Source organism: Pieris napi, chromosome 11, assembly GCF_905475465.1.
Source record: "Pieris napi chromosome 11, ilPieNapi1.2, whole genome shotgun sequence".
Lineage (NCBI taxonomy): Eukaryota > Metazoa > Arthropoda > Insecta > Lepidoptera > Pieridae > Pieris > Pieris napi.
In genome coordinates this window covers 9,852,265-9,868,836 of record NC_062244.1, presented here as the reverse complement: position 1 = coordinate 9,868,836, position 16,572 = coordinate 9,852,265, and the positions used below count along the sequence as shown (strand labels likewise).

The following is a 16,572-nucleotide window of genomic DNA, read 5'->3' as shown; positions in this document are numbered from 1 at the left end:
TTTTGAAATACAAAAATTATAGTTAAAAGCTAAATCCCGTTTCTGAATCTCAGCCAGCGACTCGAGAATGTCCTTTCTTCAAAGGGTTATTCCTTTAATTCGACAATTTGTATTTAATTCGTCTCGCCAAAGAAATAATCAGTGATCAATTAAGTTTTGTAAAAGCTTTTATATCCTGTGATAAACATTAAGCTGATTTTAAAGTATAGAAAATGGAAAAATAAGAAATTTATGTGGTGCCAATGAATGAAGTCTATCGAATTGCAAAAAGATAGATAGATGATAACACCGATTTTGTTAGTTTTAATACTATATATTATTTACAATGTTTTAGATGTTTTAGTATAACGCAACTTTATAAAAATATTCGCTTTAGCAAACATTTTAAAACGATTAAATGCGTAGAGAATGATATCACAATGTATGGATAAAGTACCAAATAGCTATGCAACACATAAATTATTTGGAAGATAATTTGTGCTATTTGACATTTCATCGGACTCATAACTTATGATGGACTTTATGTGACGAATAGCGCTATCTGACAGTCGTGAAACGCAACAATAGTGTTTATCCTACCAATAAGTAATAAATAGCTAATTTGGAACTTATGTAGAACTTATCCGTACATTGTGAAACAGACCCTTAATATTTTAACCATAACTATTGCATAATACATTACTTTTATTACACAAATATCGAATTAAGATCGTTATTTTTTTTAATTAGTTCAAAATACGCCCACGGAGCGCTTGCGCGTTTTCTCAATATACGTTACGTTAACTATTCGATTATAAGTATAAGGGTGTATTTTAAATATCTGCAACCTATTTCAGATTGCCTAATTTATGTTGAAATTTTATCACGAGATCTTACGTTGCCGAAATAAAACATTCCCAATTAAGTATCATTCCATTTGCATTTGCAACGAATTTAAAGAATCTCTTGCTTGTTATTTTATAGATTATAAACAATATATTTTCCTATTTGACAAACAAGGGAAGGGATGTCAAACGGAGATCGAGACCATAGTTTCCCGCTTATGAATGGTCTGATTTTTTCACACTCAAACGAACGTGTTATTGTCTTTCGTTTATACTTAGTTGTGTTTAAAAAATGTTATCAATACATTGGACGAAGTAAAATGCGTATGTATGTCTGTGCCAATCGTATGAAAGTTTGTGTGGCACTTTAAAACTTTACCAAGCTATGATATCTCTCTATCTATATCTATGATATGGTGCACGTGTGCGCTGTGGTTAATAAAGTTTTCTAGGTATTTATGCCTACTCAACTTTAAGCCCGAATCGGTTGATAGGGCTGGTAAAAGAAAAAGTCGATGTATTTTAAAAATTATTGCCATTCAAAAGTTGTTAAATTTGACGTTCAAAAATATTATTACAACTATCCGACTGTTTTAATTTCCCATACAATGTTGGCAAGTGACAAATAAAGATGGCGCCTTTAGTCCGAATTATAACACAATTTTTTTAATTTGCCACTTGCCATTTTGATATCCTAGAGAATATTCGTGCATAATAAATTTCCTATATACTTTCTTATTTATACTTACGAAAAATAAGTAAATTTAAGTCTTATCATGATTTTGGCAAACGTAGAAAGCTGGAGAGGCTGGCTAATCAACGGAATCTCGCTTAGACTCGCTCGCTTTGCATACATTATGTTCAGCAATTTTGCTGATAATTAAATATTTGTATATGCTACTCTATTTTCCAAGGGATTTAAAAGAAATTTGACCAACTGAATTCTAGGCATCAGCTAGTTTTCTGTTTGTATTGTTGCGTGCCATTTAATAATAGCACCTACTATGATTGTTTTAAAGTATAATAAACAATAAACTTTTTGTAAATATTTGTTGCTTACAAACCTTAATTATGTTATACGAATCTGTTGTGAATTTGTTTCATCATATACTATTTGTTAAATAGAAATATTATATAAAACTTTTAAACATCGAATCTAGAAAATCAAATCTTTGATAAATCTTCTGTGATAGGACACAGGATTATCTACCATTAGTTATAAATATAATACTCTATTGATGTTTGATGTTATAATAATTATGTGTAGTTGTACTGCTATTAAATTTTGTATAAAATAATCTTGTTTTTATTTCACTAGTGGGGAATTATGAAAATAAAAAAATGCTTGAAAAATTTTTATTGAACCCAAAAATCCCAACACCCTAAAAAATTAATTTCATTGGTAATAAACAATTGATTTATAAAATGTTAAAAACAGTTGATTTTTTACGATTTTCTTAATAATGATATTATTTTAATTTAATTCAAATTTCCGAAATAGAGATTATATTTTAAAATTTAATTAACAATTATTTCAAATACCCAATGAAAAGCAAGTTTTGTCTCGACTCGGCTAAGACTCGTCATCGAAAATAGTATGACCTGCATACAACTTTGGAACGATTGAATTACGCCGTTTGCCATCGTTGAAAATTCTACTGGACGTAGTAAAATCAACCTTCTGCATCAATCAAAACAAAACATGACATAGTATTACTAAATATCTCCTATACACCAAGTGTTCAAGTCATCAATGTATAAACTTACACATGTAAAGTAAAAAACAGACCTCGCTAAGTCAATATGTCATAGCAATACTTCGAACTGTCAAAGTAAGTATTCTATGATTGAAAACATCGTTCATCATTTACTGTATGCCATTATTGGCAAACCAGTTATCAGCGTTTTCTGGGGAATAGAGAGGCTCTTCACTGTTCACTCCGACCATTCTGCGAGCTTCAGCTATTCTACTGAAGCCCAGTGTCACACTCGGTGGTGGCGAATTTCCACGGCGGCGAGGAAAGTATCCATTGCGATCGAAACCTGCCACAAGTAACACACATGAGCTACTACGCAATATCTTAAAATATATGTACATGTATTATTAAAAATGCCTAAAAACGGACAGTCATTCATTAAACTGATGTTAACATTAATTAAATATAATACCTATATAACTAAATTAACAATAACTAGAAAATAACATATTTACAAGAACACCCCAATTCTAACCAGACACTGTACATTGAGTCATGGAATATGTCCACCCCTAAGATCTTTTGTATAATGACTCCTATAGGAGTGCATTACTGTCTGCTATGAACTAAGAGAATAAATTTACCATCATTCGATCTTTGATGGCAATATTTGATGGTGTGCGCCCTATCCCCGGTGGCGCCACAGCGTGGGCAGCGGAAAGCACGAAGGACTGGGCACAGCACACGACCACGGCTGTCCTTCAATACATGAGACAGGTAGAACTCTTCATTTTCACCATTGTTCTTGCAAAAAGCACATTCCTGAAAAAAATACTGATTACTAAAATTCTTTAATAATCTCTGACAAAAGAATGATGGTAAATTTTGATATCAGTTAATCATTTAGGGTCGATTCGACCAAACAAGAGTAAATCTTAATCTTAGAATAAATCGTCAGTTAATCGAGAGTAAATCAATTTTACGTTTTACCAACTACAAATTCTAAGAATAGTGGGCTTATTCGGGAATTGCTACTATACCGCCGTTTCGCACGGAATAACAGCCTAGAATAATTTAATGGCGTCAGTCAGTACTCAGTCCAATCAGCTGATTTCTGTCATTTCACAAATATGAATTCTGTGTTTTAATTTCAAGTCAACGCAACGCACTAAATTAATAGTCTAGCATTGTATAATGGAACGTTTAAACAATTTATTATTTATTTATTTTTAGATTTTTTATTTTATATAATATTAGAATGAAATTCAACTGGGCTCAACAGAAGTTCCTTTTTAGACAAAGCCTCAAACAAACAAGAAATAAAAACTTTTTGTTGTCGTTTGACACCTGTTTAAAAAGCTACTTTTTCACACTATAATACGGCAAAATCGAGTTGACATGATGTATGCTCTTACACTGTCCCGTTGTAGAACAACATTTATTTGCCGAGTTTTATTTTCGTTCACCATTCTCTCGCTATTCGCGTATTGTTTGTTATTCCTAGCACAATTATACTATCGATTACGTGGACAAACGACTATGGATTTACTCGAGATTAAAATCATGGAATAGATTATTCTTGGTATAGTTACTCGTGTATAAATTGAAGTTTGGTCGAATCGACCCTTAGTAAATTATCTATATTAATGATAATTTAAAACTATATTATGGCTTCACTTACATCTATTACCTGGCGTTGTATTCGTTGTCTCTCATTTCTTATCTTAGCCACCTCCACCAGGAATGCGTACAATATATTAGGACGAATGGATCTTAAGACATTTCGCTGATCGCGTGTCAGCATTGATACGTAGTAGTTAGCTGTTGACAAACCTAAAATAAATTTATCCTGAATATGGAAAATTGTTTTCAAATTAGACATAGCTCTATCTATACATACATTGTTCAACCAGATCCAAATTGTCTGTATTTAGAAAAGAGAAGATATCAGAATCGTCAGGAATTCCATTCAAACCCGCGGTTGATTCGGCACCACTCTTGTCATCTAGAAAAAAGGCCATTTGTAAAGTCCATCGAAGATTCCAGAATCTAGACTAATGTTGAGTCACTCACCCAAGTCGGTTTTAATTTGATTTTCTTGTTGCTCGTTTACATTTATTTTTGAAAAATCATTAATAAACCCATTAAAACCACCGGAAGTTGATGGAATTGCATCTGAAATAAATTATTATTTTAAGGTAAATACTTACGTTATCTTTAAACAAATCATCAATATTCAAAAACATCGCGTTGTCAGATTGTCGTTTGTTTTCAATCAGTGTTTAAACAATAAACTACCTTGATCAGCTATCTGGGGTTCCATTTTATTCATGTATCCAGAATTGTTTAGGGACTGAAAAGGAACTGCATCTGGAGAAAACTGTGTCCCAGTGTGGTTCATCGTAGGCACAGTAGATCCCTGAGCAAACTAAAATAAATACAATGCCGAAATTTTAATCGCACTTCCTAGATATCTAATAAAGAACCTAATAAAAACCAAAATAATGTATTTAAATTCAATTACAAAACCATAGAGAAATAATAAAATACCCACGAGTATATCACATGAAACAATTAAAATACTACACGTCTCAAATACATAAATTAATAATCTAGAAATACGAGGAAAGTATTGACCGAATCAACCAAATCATAAACAGTTGTATACTAAATACTTACAGTATTAATAATTTCAGTAGCCATAACAATGCTTCTCTCTTCAACGTAATTGGGCATCATTGCACAAAACCTTTAAAACGAATTCTCTACTGTGACTCGAAGGGACTAGAACATTGGCGAACCGTGCAAAGCTTTTATAGAGTCAATACAATATACATATGCATAATCTATATTGTAATACCATGACATCGGCGACTGTCACTACCTGGTACCGAAATATCTATTACACCGAATATTTTTTAAACTACCTTCAATTTCGTTAAAGACCACTATTTTGAGATACGTTGAGTCATTGAATTTTAATCTACCTACAATTTTAAAATATTGAAGATTTATTATAAACCTTTCATATCATAATTAATGTTGACACATATTTTAAGTAGAAATAACATAAAGCACCTTTATAGTATAAATATAAATACAGTTTATACCTAGGTAAAATAGCCAAATAATGAAATTCGCCGTACAACAAAATGCCGTATAAATTGTACATTAGGTACATCATCGTTATATTAAGTCGTAATATTATTTATAATTAGTACGTATAATGTAATAATGTTTGTTTTACGTATACTTTATCGCAATATATTTTATTAAAATTAACGTGAGACCATTACAGAATATTATAACAGCACTAATTTTATGTACATATTAATTAAATAAAAAGTTTATATTCATAACGTTAAGAGAAATTAATTGTCCAATTTATTGTTTTTAAAATGTATGAGCATGAATTAAAAAAATGGTATCTCGTGAAATCATTTTCATCGTTTTACAATGCTCAATATGATTAGGTAGTGGGGCAAATTTCATTGAATAATAAATTCATTTGTAAAGGTGATTTGGGCAATAATGATGATTGGTTGAGCCCTTATACGAAAATTGCCTTCGTCCTGTCATTTGCCAAACTAAAAATATAATGTATTGTGGCTCAATACACGGCATATATATATTTAACCTTATATCTATCGCAACAATAAGGCCATTGGGTAAATAGGAAATATCTTTTTTTCATAGATTTTATTAAACTTCGCCTCGTTGCTTAGCCAAGTACAACGAAAAATAACGTCCACGAAGGACGTGGGCTTACGGGGTATACATTTGTTCGAAAAGTAAAATAATGAATCTCCGAAAAATCTTATACCATTTTCTAGTAGAACAAGAATTAATCCTAGAAGTTTTATTAGTATTATTATGTTACAAATATTAAGCTGGAATTCCATTACGAAATTAGTGGCCTGAAATTAATTTCGTGACATTAGTTTTATCGTGTAATTTAATATTTTCTTAATGCATGCATTAAATCCTTGAATGCAACTAAATTGCCCTGCGCAATTTTTTGGGGAAATTAGTTTCATGCAACTAATTTCATAATGTAATTCCCGCTTTACTATTACTGTTTTTTGGCCTATTAAAGCCATGTACGAAAAATTTAGACTCCTTAGAGTGAAAAAGACATCCTACGCGACAACAGTCACTGGGGTCTTCGGGACGGCCAGTCACTGGTCTGACTGGTCGTGGAACCTCCCTTTAGGTCCGAGGAAGTCTTCCGTCCTCCACAAATTAAAAACATTTAATTTCAATTGTTTATTTCATAAAAACTAAATCTGTCTAATTACACTGCTTAACAGTACAGCCCTGCTATTCTGTAACTCACTTTTCGAACTCACACAGCGGTTTTCGCATCGGCGGTCGCTGTCAAATCAGTCGTGAAGCAGTGAAAAGGTGAGAGCTTGTAGTTTATTGTTTATTAGAATGCCAAATCATAAAATGACTGCTTCACGACTGATTTCAGAGCGACCGCCGATGCGAAAACCGCTGTGTGAGTTTGAAAAGTGAGTTACAGAATCGCAGGGCAGGTATATGCTATATGTAGGTATACTGCATTATAGGTATTCTTTTTCATGAACCAGCCTTCAGCTGACGCACCCACGGCAGGTGTTTTCCTTAGACTAATTCTAAGTTAAAATTTAAACTAGATTAATATGTATAAAAAGAGTTGTCTCCTACCATTATTTATATGCATTATTATTCGGGAAATAAGAAAGCCAGAGTAATTATAGGTATTTGTCAGAGAGGTCAATTAAATTATCTCGAATGGTAGATTGATAATTATAATTAAGTATACACGCATGAATCTTGGCCCCACTCCGCATACGGACTCGCCTATCAACCATATAACGACAACGATTTAATATTATTTCGGCCATACCATGCGCAGAGGCGATTAGAACTTGTTTGGTAACACAGAAGGCAAAAGATCACGTAGGTTGATTCACCAATCAAGTAAATCTCAAGACTCATCATCCTCAAAACTACTCTACAAGAAGAAAGACGCTGGATAGTAACAGGTGGAAACAGTCCGCACCGGATGTTTCCTTGCTGGCCACGACGCTCAGACATAAGCTAACGAGCTAAGGGATTTCAAGAAAACACTTTTTTAACGGATTGAAGCTATGTATTATTATAAACTTATAATTATTTTACATCAATCCGTTAAAAAAGTGTTGTCTTTAAATGTGTAAAAGTTGTGTTAATAAAAGACAATACTATGAGTTAAGGGATATCTGCATGATGAGGGACACCTACAAAGAATTGTCGTTTTCATCGATATTAGGTTTTGAAATCATGCTACATTATGTAGCCTATTACTATTATAATATGTTTCCCATTAGAAAAATAAGTGAAAAACTGTAATTAGTTATAAATGTATTTATTATTATATTTGAACTGTCCTTACTTGTGCAGTAAGTAATTATTATTTAATTATTTGATTTACCATTGTATTTCAACATAAAAAGGAACATAAAAATTTCTTAAAAATAAAGTAGATTCATACACGATCAGTAATAAGTACTACACTTGTCACATTAAAAAACCATCTTTTATCCCTAAGTCAAGAGGTATCAAAGTCAGATACCAAAGATTAAGACGGTTTTTCAAATAGGTGCCCTAGACAATATTATTTTACACAAGCATGGCCCGCCATTGCCAGTTAAATTTGTACGAAATAGACACACACCAAGCGTGAACCACGTGATCGTGACAATTCCATACAAATTGAATTGGCGATAGTGCGCCATACCTGTTGTAATTTTTTTGAATAGGGCTCCATATTAAATCATTCTGGAATAAGGACCTTACAGACAATAATTAAGAACTAATAAGTACTTGTACAGGTTACATGAAATACTAACTTAAAGGTAGGTCTTCTCAGATGACAACACACTAAAATAACGGACTATTTATTTCGATATGTCAGATTAAAACTGTTCACAGATCTATTTTAAAATGTATGAAAATCATTATCTATGATCAATATATACTTTAATAAAATGTCAAATATCAAAAAATATTTCATTCTTGACAAAAAATGCTAATCGAAAACAATAAAATCATTTGCATTCATGAATCTAAGAAGACGGCCATCTCAAAACGATGCTACAAATACACAAAACCTTATTTCAAAACAGAAGTGATAAAGATTTAAAAAAATTACTACTTTTTAAATTAAATTGATCAACAAAATCGAAAAGAACAAGAGTTATAAAATTTTACTGGCGTTTAACCATATTTAATAAACAAGGCAAATACATCACTTCTGTTTTCAAATTTGACATTTAATTCGTGTCATACCTATAAACTAATGACCACAGGCGGCAAATATCTAAATGTCATATCTAATAGTACAGATTATACTTAAAAAAGATAGCCAAGTCTAAAATCTTCGCGGGCGTCACTCGCTGTCGCGATATAAACTGATGGTAATGACAAATTACTTGTCCATAAAAATTGACCGACGAAAACGAGTCACGATTGCGATGATTTTTGTCTTGGCTCCCAGGTGTTTTACAACGACCTATTCATCATCAGTCTCGTCATTCGCCCCTTCGGCTTCGGGTACTGGGTCCCGGCATTTCATCTCGTACGTACTAGACGCTTCGATGTCATCCGCTATGTTGCAAGATAAGCCTTCACGGCATATACAACTGAAAAAATAAAGATGTATTAATAATATTCTTTAAATAGAAAAACAGTAGGAGAATGTAACATTCACATTCTTTCCACAAGAGTCAAGGATTCTGACCAACCTTGTTGTAAAGTTTCTATAGAAAATTTATTTGGCTAATTTATTAATATCTAGGAAATTCCAATAAGCATTTACCACTACAATGTTAGCCTTCTTTACATGAATCTCAACTTTGATAACGCAAACAATTATAAAATTAAAAAAACAAAGAAAAAATAAGAAATAATGTCCACTATTGGTGTTGTTTGATTCTTCTACGATGTTAGTAGATTTAAAAAGAACTTACTATGTGTTAATGACTGTGATCTGTATCATCCTAGTCACTGGGTTGTATACCTTCCAACCGCAAGGCGTTTGCGGAGCACAAATAATTGCGGTGCCATTGGGATAGTTATCCCGCTGTAACAATTTCAATTAATTAGTACTAACTCTATCACTTACACAGATTCTGCGTTTGTGTGTAACTATAACTGTTTAAGGTACAAGCTAATCAACTTATTGTCTAAAAAGGGAAACAAACGCAAAATGATGTCTTCCCCGATCAGTCTATGGGCAAATAAAAAAAATTATATTCACTTCTTAGTGATAAACCCGTTGCGACATTTATTAGGATATTTTATGTTCCTTTGATTTTTTATCGTTTTGTTTATTAATTTTAATACAAATTATGTATTTATTTTTTGAGACTTGTAGACAGAGTTAGATTTAGAATTGCAAAAACTATTCTAACTATTTAAAAATTGTACCTATTTATCGCGTTCATTTAGTTTTTTTTAAATTCTGTTTAACCGATTATTTATGCGCCGATTAATTATATTTAGACTGACAATCTAATGCAATATGATTGATTAGCCCCACAAGCTTCACATGCTTTTAGGTAATAAAGCTCTGAATTGTGTAAAAAATGACGTATTGTTTTGTAGAAACGAACCTATATAAATCAAAATTTAATTTCCGGTTTTTGTTTTCAATAAATACAACTACTATCAGTATTGTTTATTCACATTTCACGCGGTAATATACCGCGAAGTCGAGTAACGTACGAGCGTAGCAATGGCCTTGAACGTATCCGCAAAATGGTAATTATTATCTGTAAAACGAGCCAGCGCATTTCTAATAGAAATGAAAAGATTCTATACTTTATGCCTTCCTCCTCCATATTGGCCTGAACGTGTTGCATACAAGTGATATATCAAAGTTTTAAAAATGGAATAACAAGAACTATGTTTTATCCGTTGCCCCGGTTCAATAAAATCTCTTTATTGAAATATTTCTTTGTTATCCTGATATTGGGGCTAATATGCCCGACATATAGTTTCTGGCATTGAACCTATCTTATCCATATTAAAAAACGTCAACAGGAACCCGATGTTTGGCTGCAGGTCATTGCCTTATTGACCTTGGCATATTCAATTTATCGCACACACGAAAAATATTTTCTCATAAAACAGTGATATCCTATTTAATATTTCTTACGTTCGAAAATTTTGTTTTTTTTTAATACGAATGTTATATAATAAATATTAAATCTTATATTGTTTAATAGTTAACTATCATTTAAAAGTGTTAATTAATAATACTAATAATTAGCTTCCTTTAATTATTAAGTAAAGGTTTTTAGTTAGAAAATTATGTTCATCAGCTTATTTTACTATTATTTTCTTGTAAGTTACATATTTATTTAACAAAGTAAGCTGCATAATTTACATTGACATCACATACAATGCAATAAAATAAAAAAATAAAAAATCAGTGGCGCTACAACCTTTTTAGGTCTGGGCCTCAGATTTCTGTATATGTTTCATGATGGTGATCAGCCTTCTGTGCCTGACGCACGCTCTCGACTTTTTGGGTCTAAGGCAAGCCGGTTTTCTCACGATGTTTTCACTTTTCCTTCACCGTTCGAGCGAATGTTGAATGCGCACATAGAAAGAATGTCCATTGGTGCACAGCCGGGGATGGAACCTACGACCTCAGGGATGAGAGTCGCACGCTGAAGCCACTAGGCCACAACAACACAAAGCAATACGTATACACATCGAAAAAAACAACACTACATTCAACAGTAATAAATTAAAATATTTACGAAAAGAACAACAATTTTTTACAGTACAGATTTAAATTGTTTCATTCATCTTTTATCAGTTCATTCAACGGACAATTAAAAACGTATGTTAATCTTTGCAGTTCATTCATTATTTCCATACATTTTGTCATGTGTGCTCTTTCCGAGAGGTAAGTTTTCGCTGAGGGCACGAATATTAACGGCGGTCGAAGTCGCATCCTAACGTATCAGGCACCGTGAGTCCTGCAGCAATGCCCGATTATTTTACTTTCCACGTAACAACTTTAAAATCATATAATCTATTCTAATATATTATATCATATTAGAATGTATCGTTTATTAGAACGAAAATTAAAATACATTTCTCGCTGTCTTGCGATACTTATTCTTTGAGCGAGGAAAGCACCAGCTCTGGGGTCATCGGTACTATCTACCAGGTGCCAACCTTAATATTTAATTAGCGCCTGTACACTTGAACCCTACGGCTCAAGAGTCTCTACTCCAAAGAAAACAAAATCGAAGTAGGAGGAAATACTTGAATATTAGAATAGATTATATTTACGAAGCCATTCGTGTTAAACGCGTAATTTAGACACTTTTAGACAGAAAACAATGTTAAATAGGCATGCTGAAAATAACTGTAGGTACTGGCTCATTTAGAACTTGTTAACTGACCTACCTCAAGAGCAGTGCATAATAGTCTGACGCAATTTTTATAGCGGCTCGGCGTACGTTATGATGCGCATTAAGGAATTGGGTACATCCTAGTTAATTTTTAAGACGTAGAAGTACATTTGTCAAATGGAGTGGCTATTATCGACCATATCATCAAAATACAGAAAAAATATCTTTAAATATTAACGTAACAGAAAAAAATAAAAACTGCAAAGCCGCGGTCGTATTTGGAGCTAAAGTACGAACTTATACACGGAAAAAAATAATATTTCAAAAGTCAAAAACCATTCATATAGGTAACACAATGTACACTTATGAACGTCAAAAAAGAAATATACATATTGCTTTTAATTTTACATTTACTGCCATTTTTGCCAAATCAAGGGCATAGAACGGAAGAGAAGAACTGGCAATAAACTCTCCGCCACTCTTTTTAATCGCCAAGTTTTTTGTTTGTAAGGAACTGCAACCATTACACCATGTTCCACATGACATCTTAAGTAATAATAATAAAATAAATTTAAAACAAAGAGTTATTCTCTATCAGCAGGAGGCATGGTGAAATAGGAGCACGCACTTACATTCTCGTGGGAACAATACGCAAATACATAGTCGAAATAACTAACATAACACGAATTCAAGTACGACCAGTCACCATTTATTTCGCTAAGCAAAGCACAAAAACATATATATACTTCATAACAATAGGCCTACAATCACTAGCCTAAATTAGGTCCAAATACTTCGATATGCGAATACTCGGCAAAACGAAAGAAACGTGATCATCGTCACGAGGCACGCCTCCGTCACGTCAGTATTAAGCGTTACACTAAGTGCCGATATCCGTATAACGTTTATCCGCCGCGGAATACTTCGGCCGATATAAACTAAATAGTCCGTTAACAGATACAATCTATCCGTTACGGTTTTGTGTGTTTAAATTGTTAAGCATGCACTGTAAAAGTATAATAAATTACGCAATGAACGCAATGCAAATAATATTTGACTTCTACAACTATTTCTTACGAGAATAGTTGACCCAGACTTCTAGTTAAGGCTTTAGGGGCGCGGTTTACGATAATATAAGAATGATTTTTAACAGGCGTAATTGTTGAAATTAAATATTGGTCAATCAAAGTTAGAGTTATGCAAAACTTATCGTTTAGTTATTCTTTTTTTTATATTTACAAGCCGTATAAAAAATAAAAAGTAAAATAGTTTTTATAGAGGATTATACCGTTAATTAGAAATTAATAGATAGAAAAATCCAGAAAAATAATTAAAAATTCGTTATTTCATTAAGAATGACGTTTTTGCAAATGTAGGTAGATCAAAAATATTTTTTTTATGAAGTCACTTTCAAATTTTTCGTAGCCGTTGCTGATTTTCAGAAGTTTAAATTGGTACAGTTTGCAATATACAAATTGCATTGTGTTTAAATAGTAAAATTTTACTACAATAATTAGCAGATATTATTTTTTTCAACTTTAATTTTGATTTATACGAAATACATGCTAGGTAATAGGTATTTCTGATGATTTAAAAAAAATCCAGAAAAAGCAATCGTTTTGAAACTAATCCACTATAACACCACTTTCTAACTGGCTGATTTAAAATTAAAACAAACAAGAAAATTAACCGCATTGAACATTTTTCGAAGCGAAATTGTGTGCATTTTTCTTATATGAATTCAAAGGAAAGTCTGAGGATATATTTTTTAAGAACGCACCCTTACAATATAAAACAAACCAAACTAATACCCAGTTATTGCTAACATTTTCTTATTCGCAGTCGTTAGAATATCGTTAATACAAAGTTGCAGAGATACCTACGTTTCCATTAGGAAAGGAGATGCCGGTTCATCCCAGTTATTACCGTTTATTACATAACTGTACTATTGTTCCATACGAATTTAAATAATTTGATTATAAGATCTAACACATATACTTCACCATAAATATACAAAATGTAAAATTATTTTAGCGCAAAAAACAAAAGTTCATCGGCACGTCACGTCATAACGATAACTCAATAAAATCAAGAAATATACCGAATTTTTAAGACTGTGTTACGCGTGTTGCACTATATTCTAACTTTAGCATGGGAGGGGAATCGAAATACCTCTAGACCAGACTGAACAAGTTCAAGGTCAGTGATTATATGTTAGTCTTAGAAAATTTGAATCTCATTTTAACGGTTTACACGAACAATCTCTAAAATGTACAATGATGAGTTATAAAAATTGCCTTCGTAAACTGAGAGTAGATATTGGAAAATTTTACAAATAAAAAAAATATATAATTGCATCATTGCTAACACGTCATCTCATTTCGTCGAACGATAAATCTTAATAAATACGCACATTCTTGTTTACTTAGATTTAAGCAAAACAATTTATTATATATAAAATGAATTGTTTATATTATTTGATTACGCGGTATGAAGAACATGTTTCTTTTTAACGACAGAAAATGACAAAGACGCGGGAAAAGTAAACTCCATCAAGAATGCTTTAAAAAAAACGTACATTTTACTTTTAATAAAATCTAAATAAATAAGACAAAAACCTTAATAACACAAGTATTTTACCGAAAATTAACTAATGCAAAAAGTAAGCCAAAAATTAGATAAATTTTGTAAACTCACCCTCTCGCGTAGGTTTGATGCTGCTGATAACATGCACAGAGATAATAAAACAATAAAGTATTTCATTGTTTTAGAGATTATGATTTACGAGTATGTTAATAACACAAGGTATATGCGGTGCGCGCAGTGCTTGTCGGAAGGTGAATGACGGCGTGTGCCGGGTGCTGCGATATTTATAATTTCTGTGACTCAATGGTCACAGATTGTCCTTAGCTAAATCGTAGTAGCGTTAAGGGCTACGAGATAATATAATTAATCATATGAATGATTTTGTACTACGATCCACTACGATTGTGGTGGTCACTGGTGATAACCGCGAAGACGTGACCGCACGATCAATAAACATGAGCTGTTTGCGTCCGATACTACGAGATCGATGATCTTATAAATTCCATTGTTTAATATTTGAATTACGTGATAATTTTTATTGCTATTTCATTGTTACTTAAATTGTCTGGTTGACACTTGTTATCTTGCTGTGACGTATTGACGAATTTTAATACTGAGATCTATTTGCCACGAAATTCATAAACCTAGCCTTTTTTTTTATTTCACAATATATTTCATTCTTTTGGTGTGGCTGGCGTTTTTAATTATAGATAACGTGTCTTTCTAAAGATTGTTTTATGAAATAAAGCCTGGCTTTTATATAATTTCAAAGAAAACTACGCTGGCGCCTTTTTCCCACTGATGTAGCATGATTATAAATTGCATCATACTAGAGCCGATAGATGAGTCACATTTCACCCTAAAACTATGCCGCTAATATATTGTTTTTAGCCGTTAAAAATTCGTTATTTCATTAAGAATGTCGTTTTTGCAAATGAAGGTAGATCAAAAATTATGTTTTTATGAAGTCACTTTCAAATTTTTTCGTAGCCGTTGCTGATTTTCTGTTAAGTTTAAATTGGTACAAATTGCAATGTGTTTTAATAGTAAATTTTTACCACAATAATAAGCAGATATTATTTTTTTTCAATTTCTATTTTGATTTATACGAAATGCATGTTAAGTAATAGCTATTTCTGATGTTTTATAAAACTTACTATAGAATTCGTCTTTTGTTAATTATTAATATCAGTACATATACGCACGCGTAGAAATGTCATAGGCACACTTTAATTAACTTACCACCTTTAGTTATTTTGAAGTAACATTATTGTTAGTATTGGTAGAATAAATATTGCTAGGTAACTAACTATTTACAATATATTATATGTAAAGGACAGTTCTCTTGAATTATTATTTCATTCATTAAGATTTACTGATTTCTTAAGTAATTATTCATCTTTCCTTTTTTGCAAAGTCTGTCACATTTTTTTTCGTGTGCTCACCTTTTTGCAAGTACCTTATCTACCTCCATTTGAAGAAAATGAAAAAAACGACATTCATTTTCCTGATCTTAAAAATTCGATTTAAAACTTTTTATCATCTTTAATGTGAATCTTTGTTGCAAGATAATCGTGTAGTTATCTATATATTACGTTTCTTAATTTGTTAACCCACATTAACACTAGAGTAAATGGGGGGTGGAGCCCTGGATGATTTAGATTCACAAATCAGCCCGGCAAATTGCGCTGCAGTCGGTACTTTCATACTTTGTTTAATATCCTAATCGCTTGAAATATCATGCAGGACAACGTCTGTCGGGTCGTATAGTAATCTATAGAAGTCGTGGTTTCTTAATTTATGAAAATCGATATATTTAAATGCAGACGCGGTCAAATGCCATAGACACACAAACACCGGTATTTTGACAATTTTAAAGTAACATACCTATGTATTGTTAGCTGTTATTATAAAATACAAATACGTTATATTAAAATAATAAAGGAAAACTGTTCTAGGGATATTTAATATTGTAATTGTATATTTTATTTTACATTTATACTATTTAAGTTCAATATTCAATATGTATATACATATGTAGCCGTATTCAATAGCTAATCAAGATTC

General features: G+C 32.0%; 2 protein-coding genes across 5 annotated transcripts; both read right to left on the bottom strand.

Annotated features, from left to right (window-relative positions):
- Positions 1 to 2,535: 2,535 nt before the first annotated feature.
- Positions 2,536 to 5,362, bottom strand: LOC125053640. 4 transcript variants are annotated; one of them, XM_047655090.1, is made up of 7 exons: positions 5,201 to 5,362; positions 4,820 to 4,949; positions 4,595 to 4,696; positions 4,422 to 4,526; positions 4,203 to 4,354; positions 3,166 to 3,343; positions 2,536 to 2,867 (listed from the first exon to the last, which is right to left on the bottom strand). In XM_047655090.1, exons 1-7 carry the CDS (start codon positions 5,258 to 5,260, stop codon positions 2,692 to 2,694), a joined length of 903 nt encoding a protein of 300 aa, XP_047511046.1. In that variant the 5' UTR covers positions 5,261 to 5,362; the 3' UTR covers positions 2,536 to 2,691. The 4 variants fall into 4 exon arrangements, with proteins under 4 accessions (XP_047511046.1, XP_047511047.1, XP_047511050.1 ...); XM_047655091.1 differs by having other exon boundaries at positions 4,212 to 4,354; XM_047655094.1 differs by having other exon boundaries at positions 4,203 to 4,342.
- A 2,535-nt stretch (positions 5,363 to 7,897) lies between these two features.
- On the bottom strand, positions 7,898 to 14,919 carry LOC125053649. The gene is made up of 3 exons (XM_047655120.1): positions 14,617 to 14,919; positions 9,517 to 9,629; positions 7,898 to 9,189 (listed from the first exon to the last, which is right to left on the bottom strand). The coding sequence occupies exons 1-3, from the start codon at positions 14,680 to 14,682 to the stop codon at positions 9,060 to 9,062; spliced, it is 309 nt and encodes a 102-aa protein (XP_047511076.1). The 5' UTR covers positions 14,683 to 14,919; the 3' UTR covers positions 7,898 to 9,059.
- Positions 14,920 to 16,572: the final 1,653 nt, after the last annotated feature.

Bases quoted from the DNA above. Each gene is read 5' to 3' on its own strand.
- LOC125053640 (XM_047655090.1), bottom strand. From the start codon at position 5,260: ATGATGCCCAATTACGTTGAAGAGAGAAGCATTGTTATGGCTACTGAA. The intron at 4,355-4,421 runs GTATGTATAGAT...AATTTATTTTAG, and splicing joins TTTGGATCTGGTTGAACAAT to GTTTGTCAACAGCTAACTAC. The intron at 3,344-4,202 runs GTAAGTGAAGCC...TATTTTTTTCAG, and splicing joins TACAACGCCAGGTAATAGAT to GAATGTGCTTTTTGCAAGAA.
- LOC125053649 (XM_047655120.1), bottom strand. From the start codon at position 14,682: ATGAAATACTTTATTGTTTTATTATCTCTGTGCATGTTATCAGCAGCA. The intron at 9,630-14,616 runs GTGAGTTTACAA...AAATTGTTACAG, and splicing joins CATCAAACCTACGCGAGAGG to CGGGATAACTATCCCAATGG. The intron at 9,190-9,516 runs GTAAGTTCTTTT...TTATTTTTTCAG, and splicing joins ATCACAGTCATTAACACATA to TTGTATATGCCGTGAAGGCT.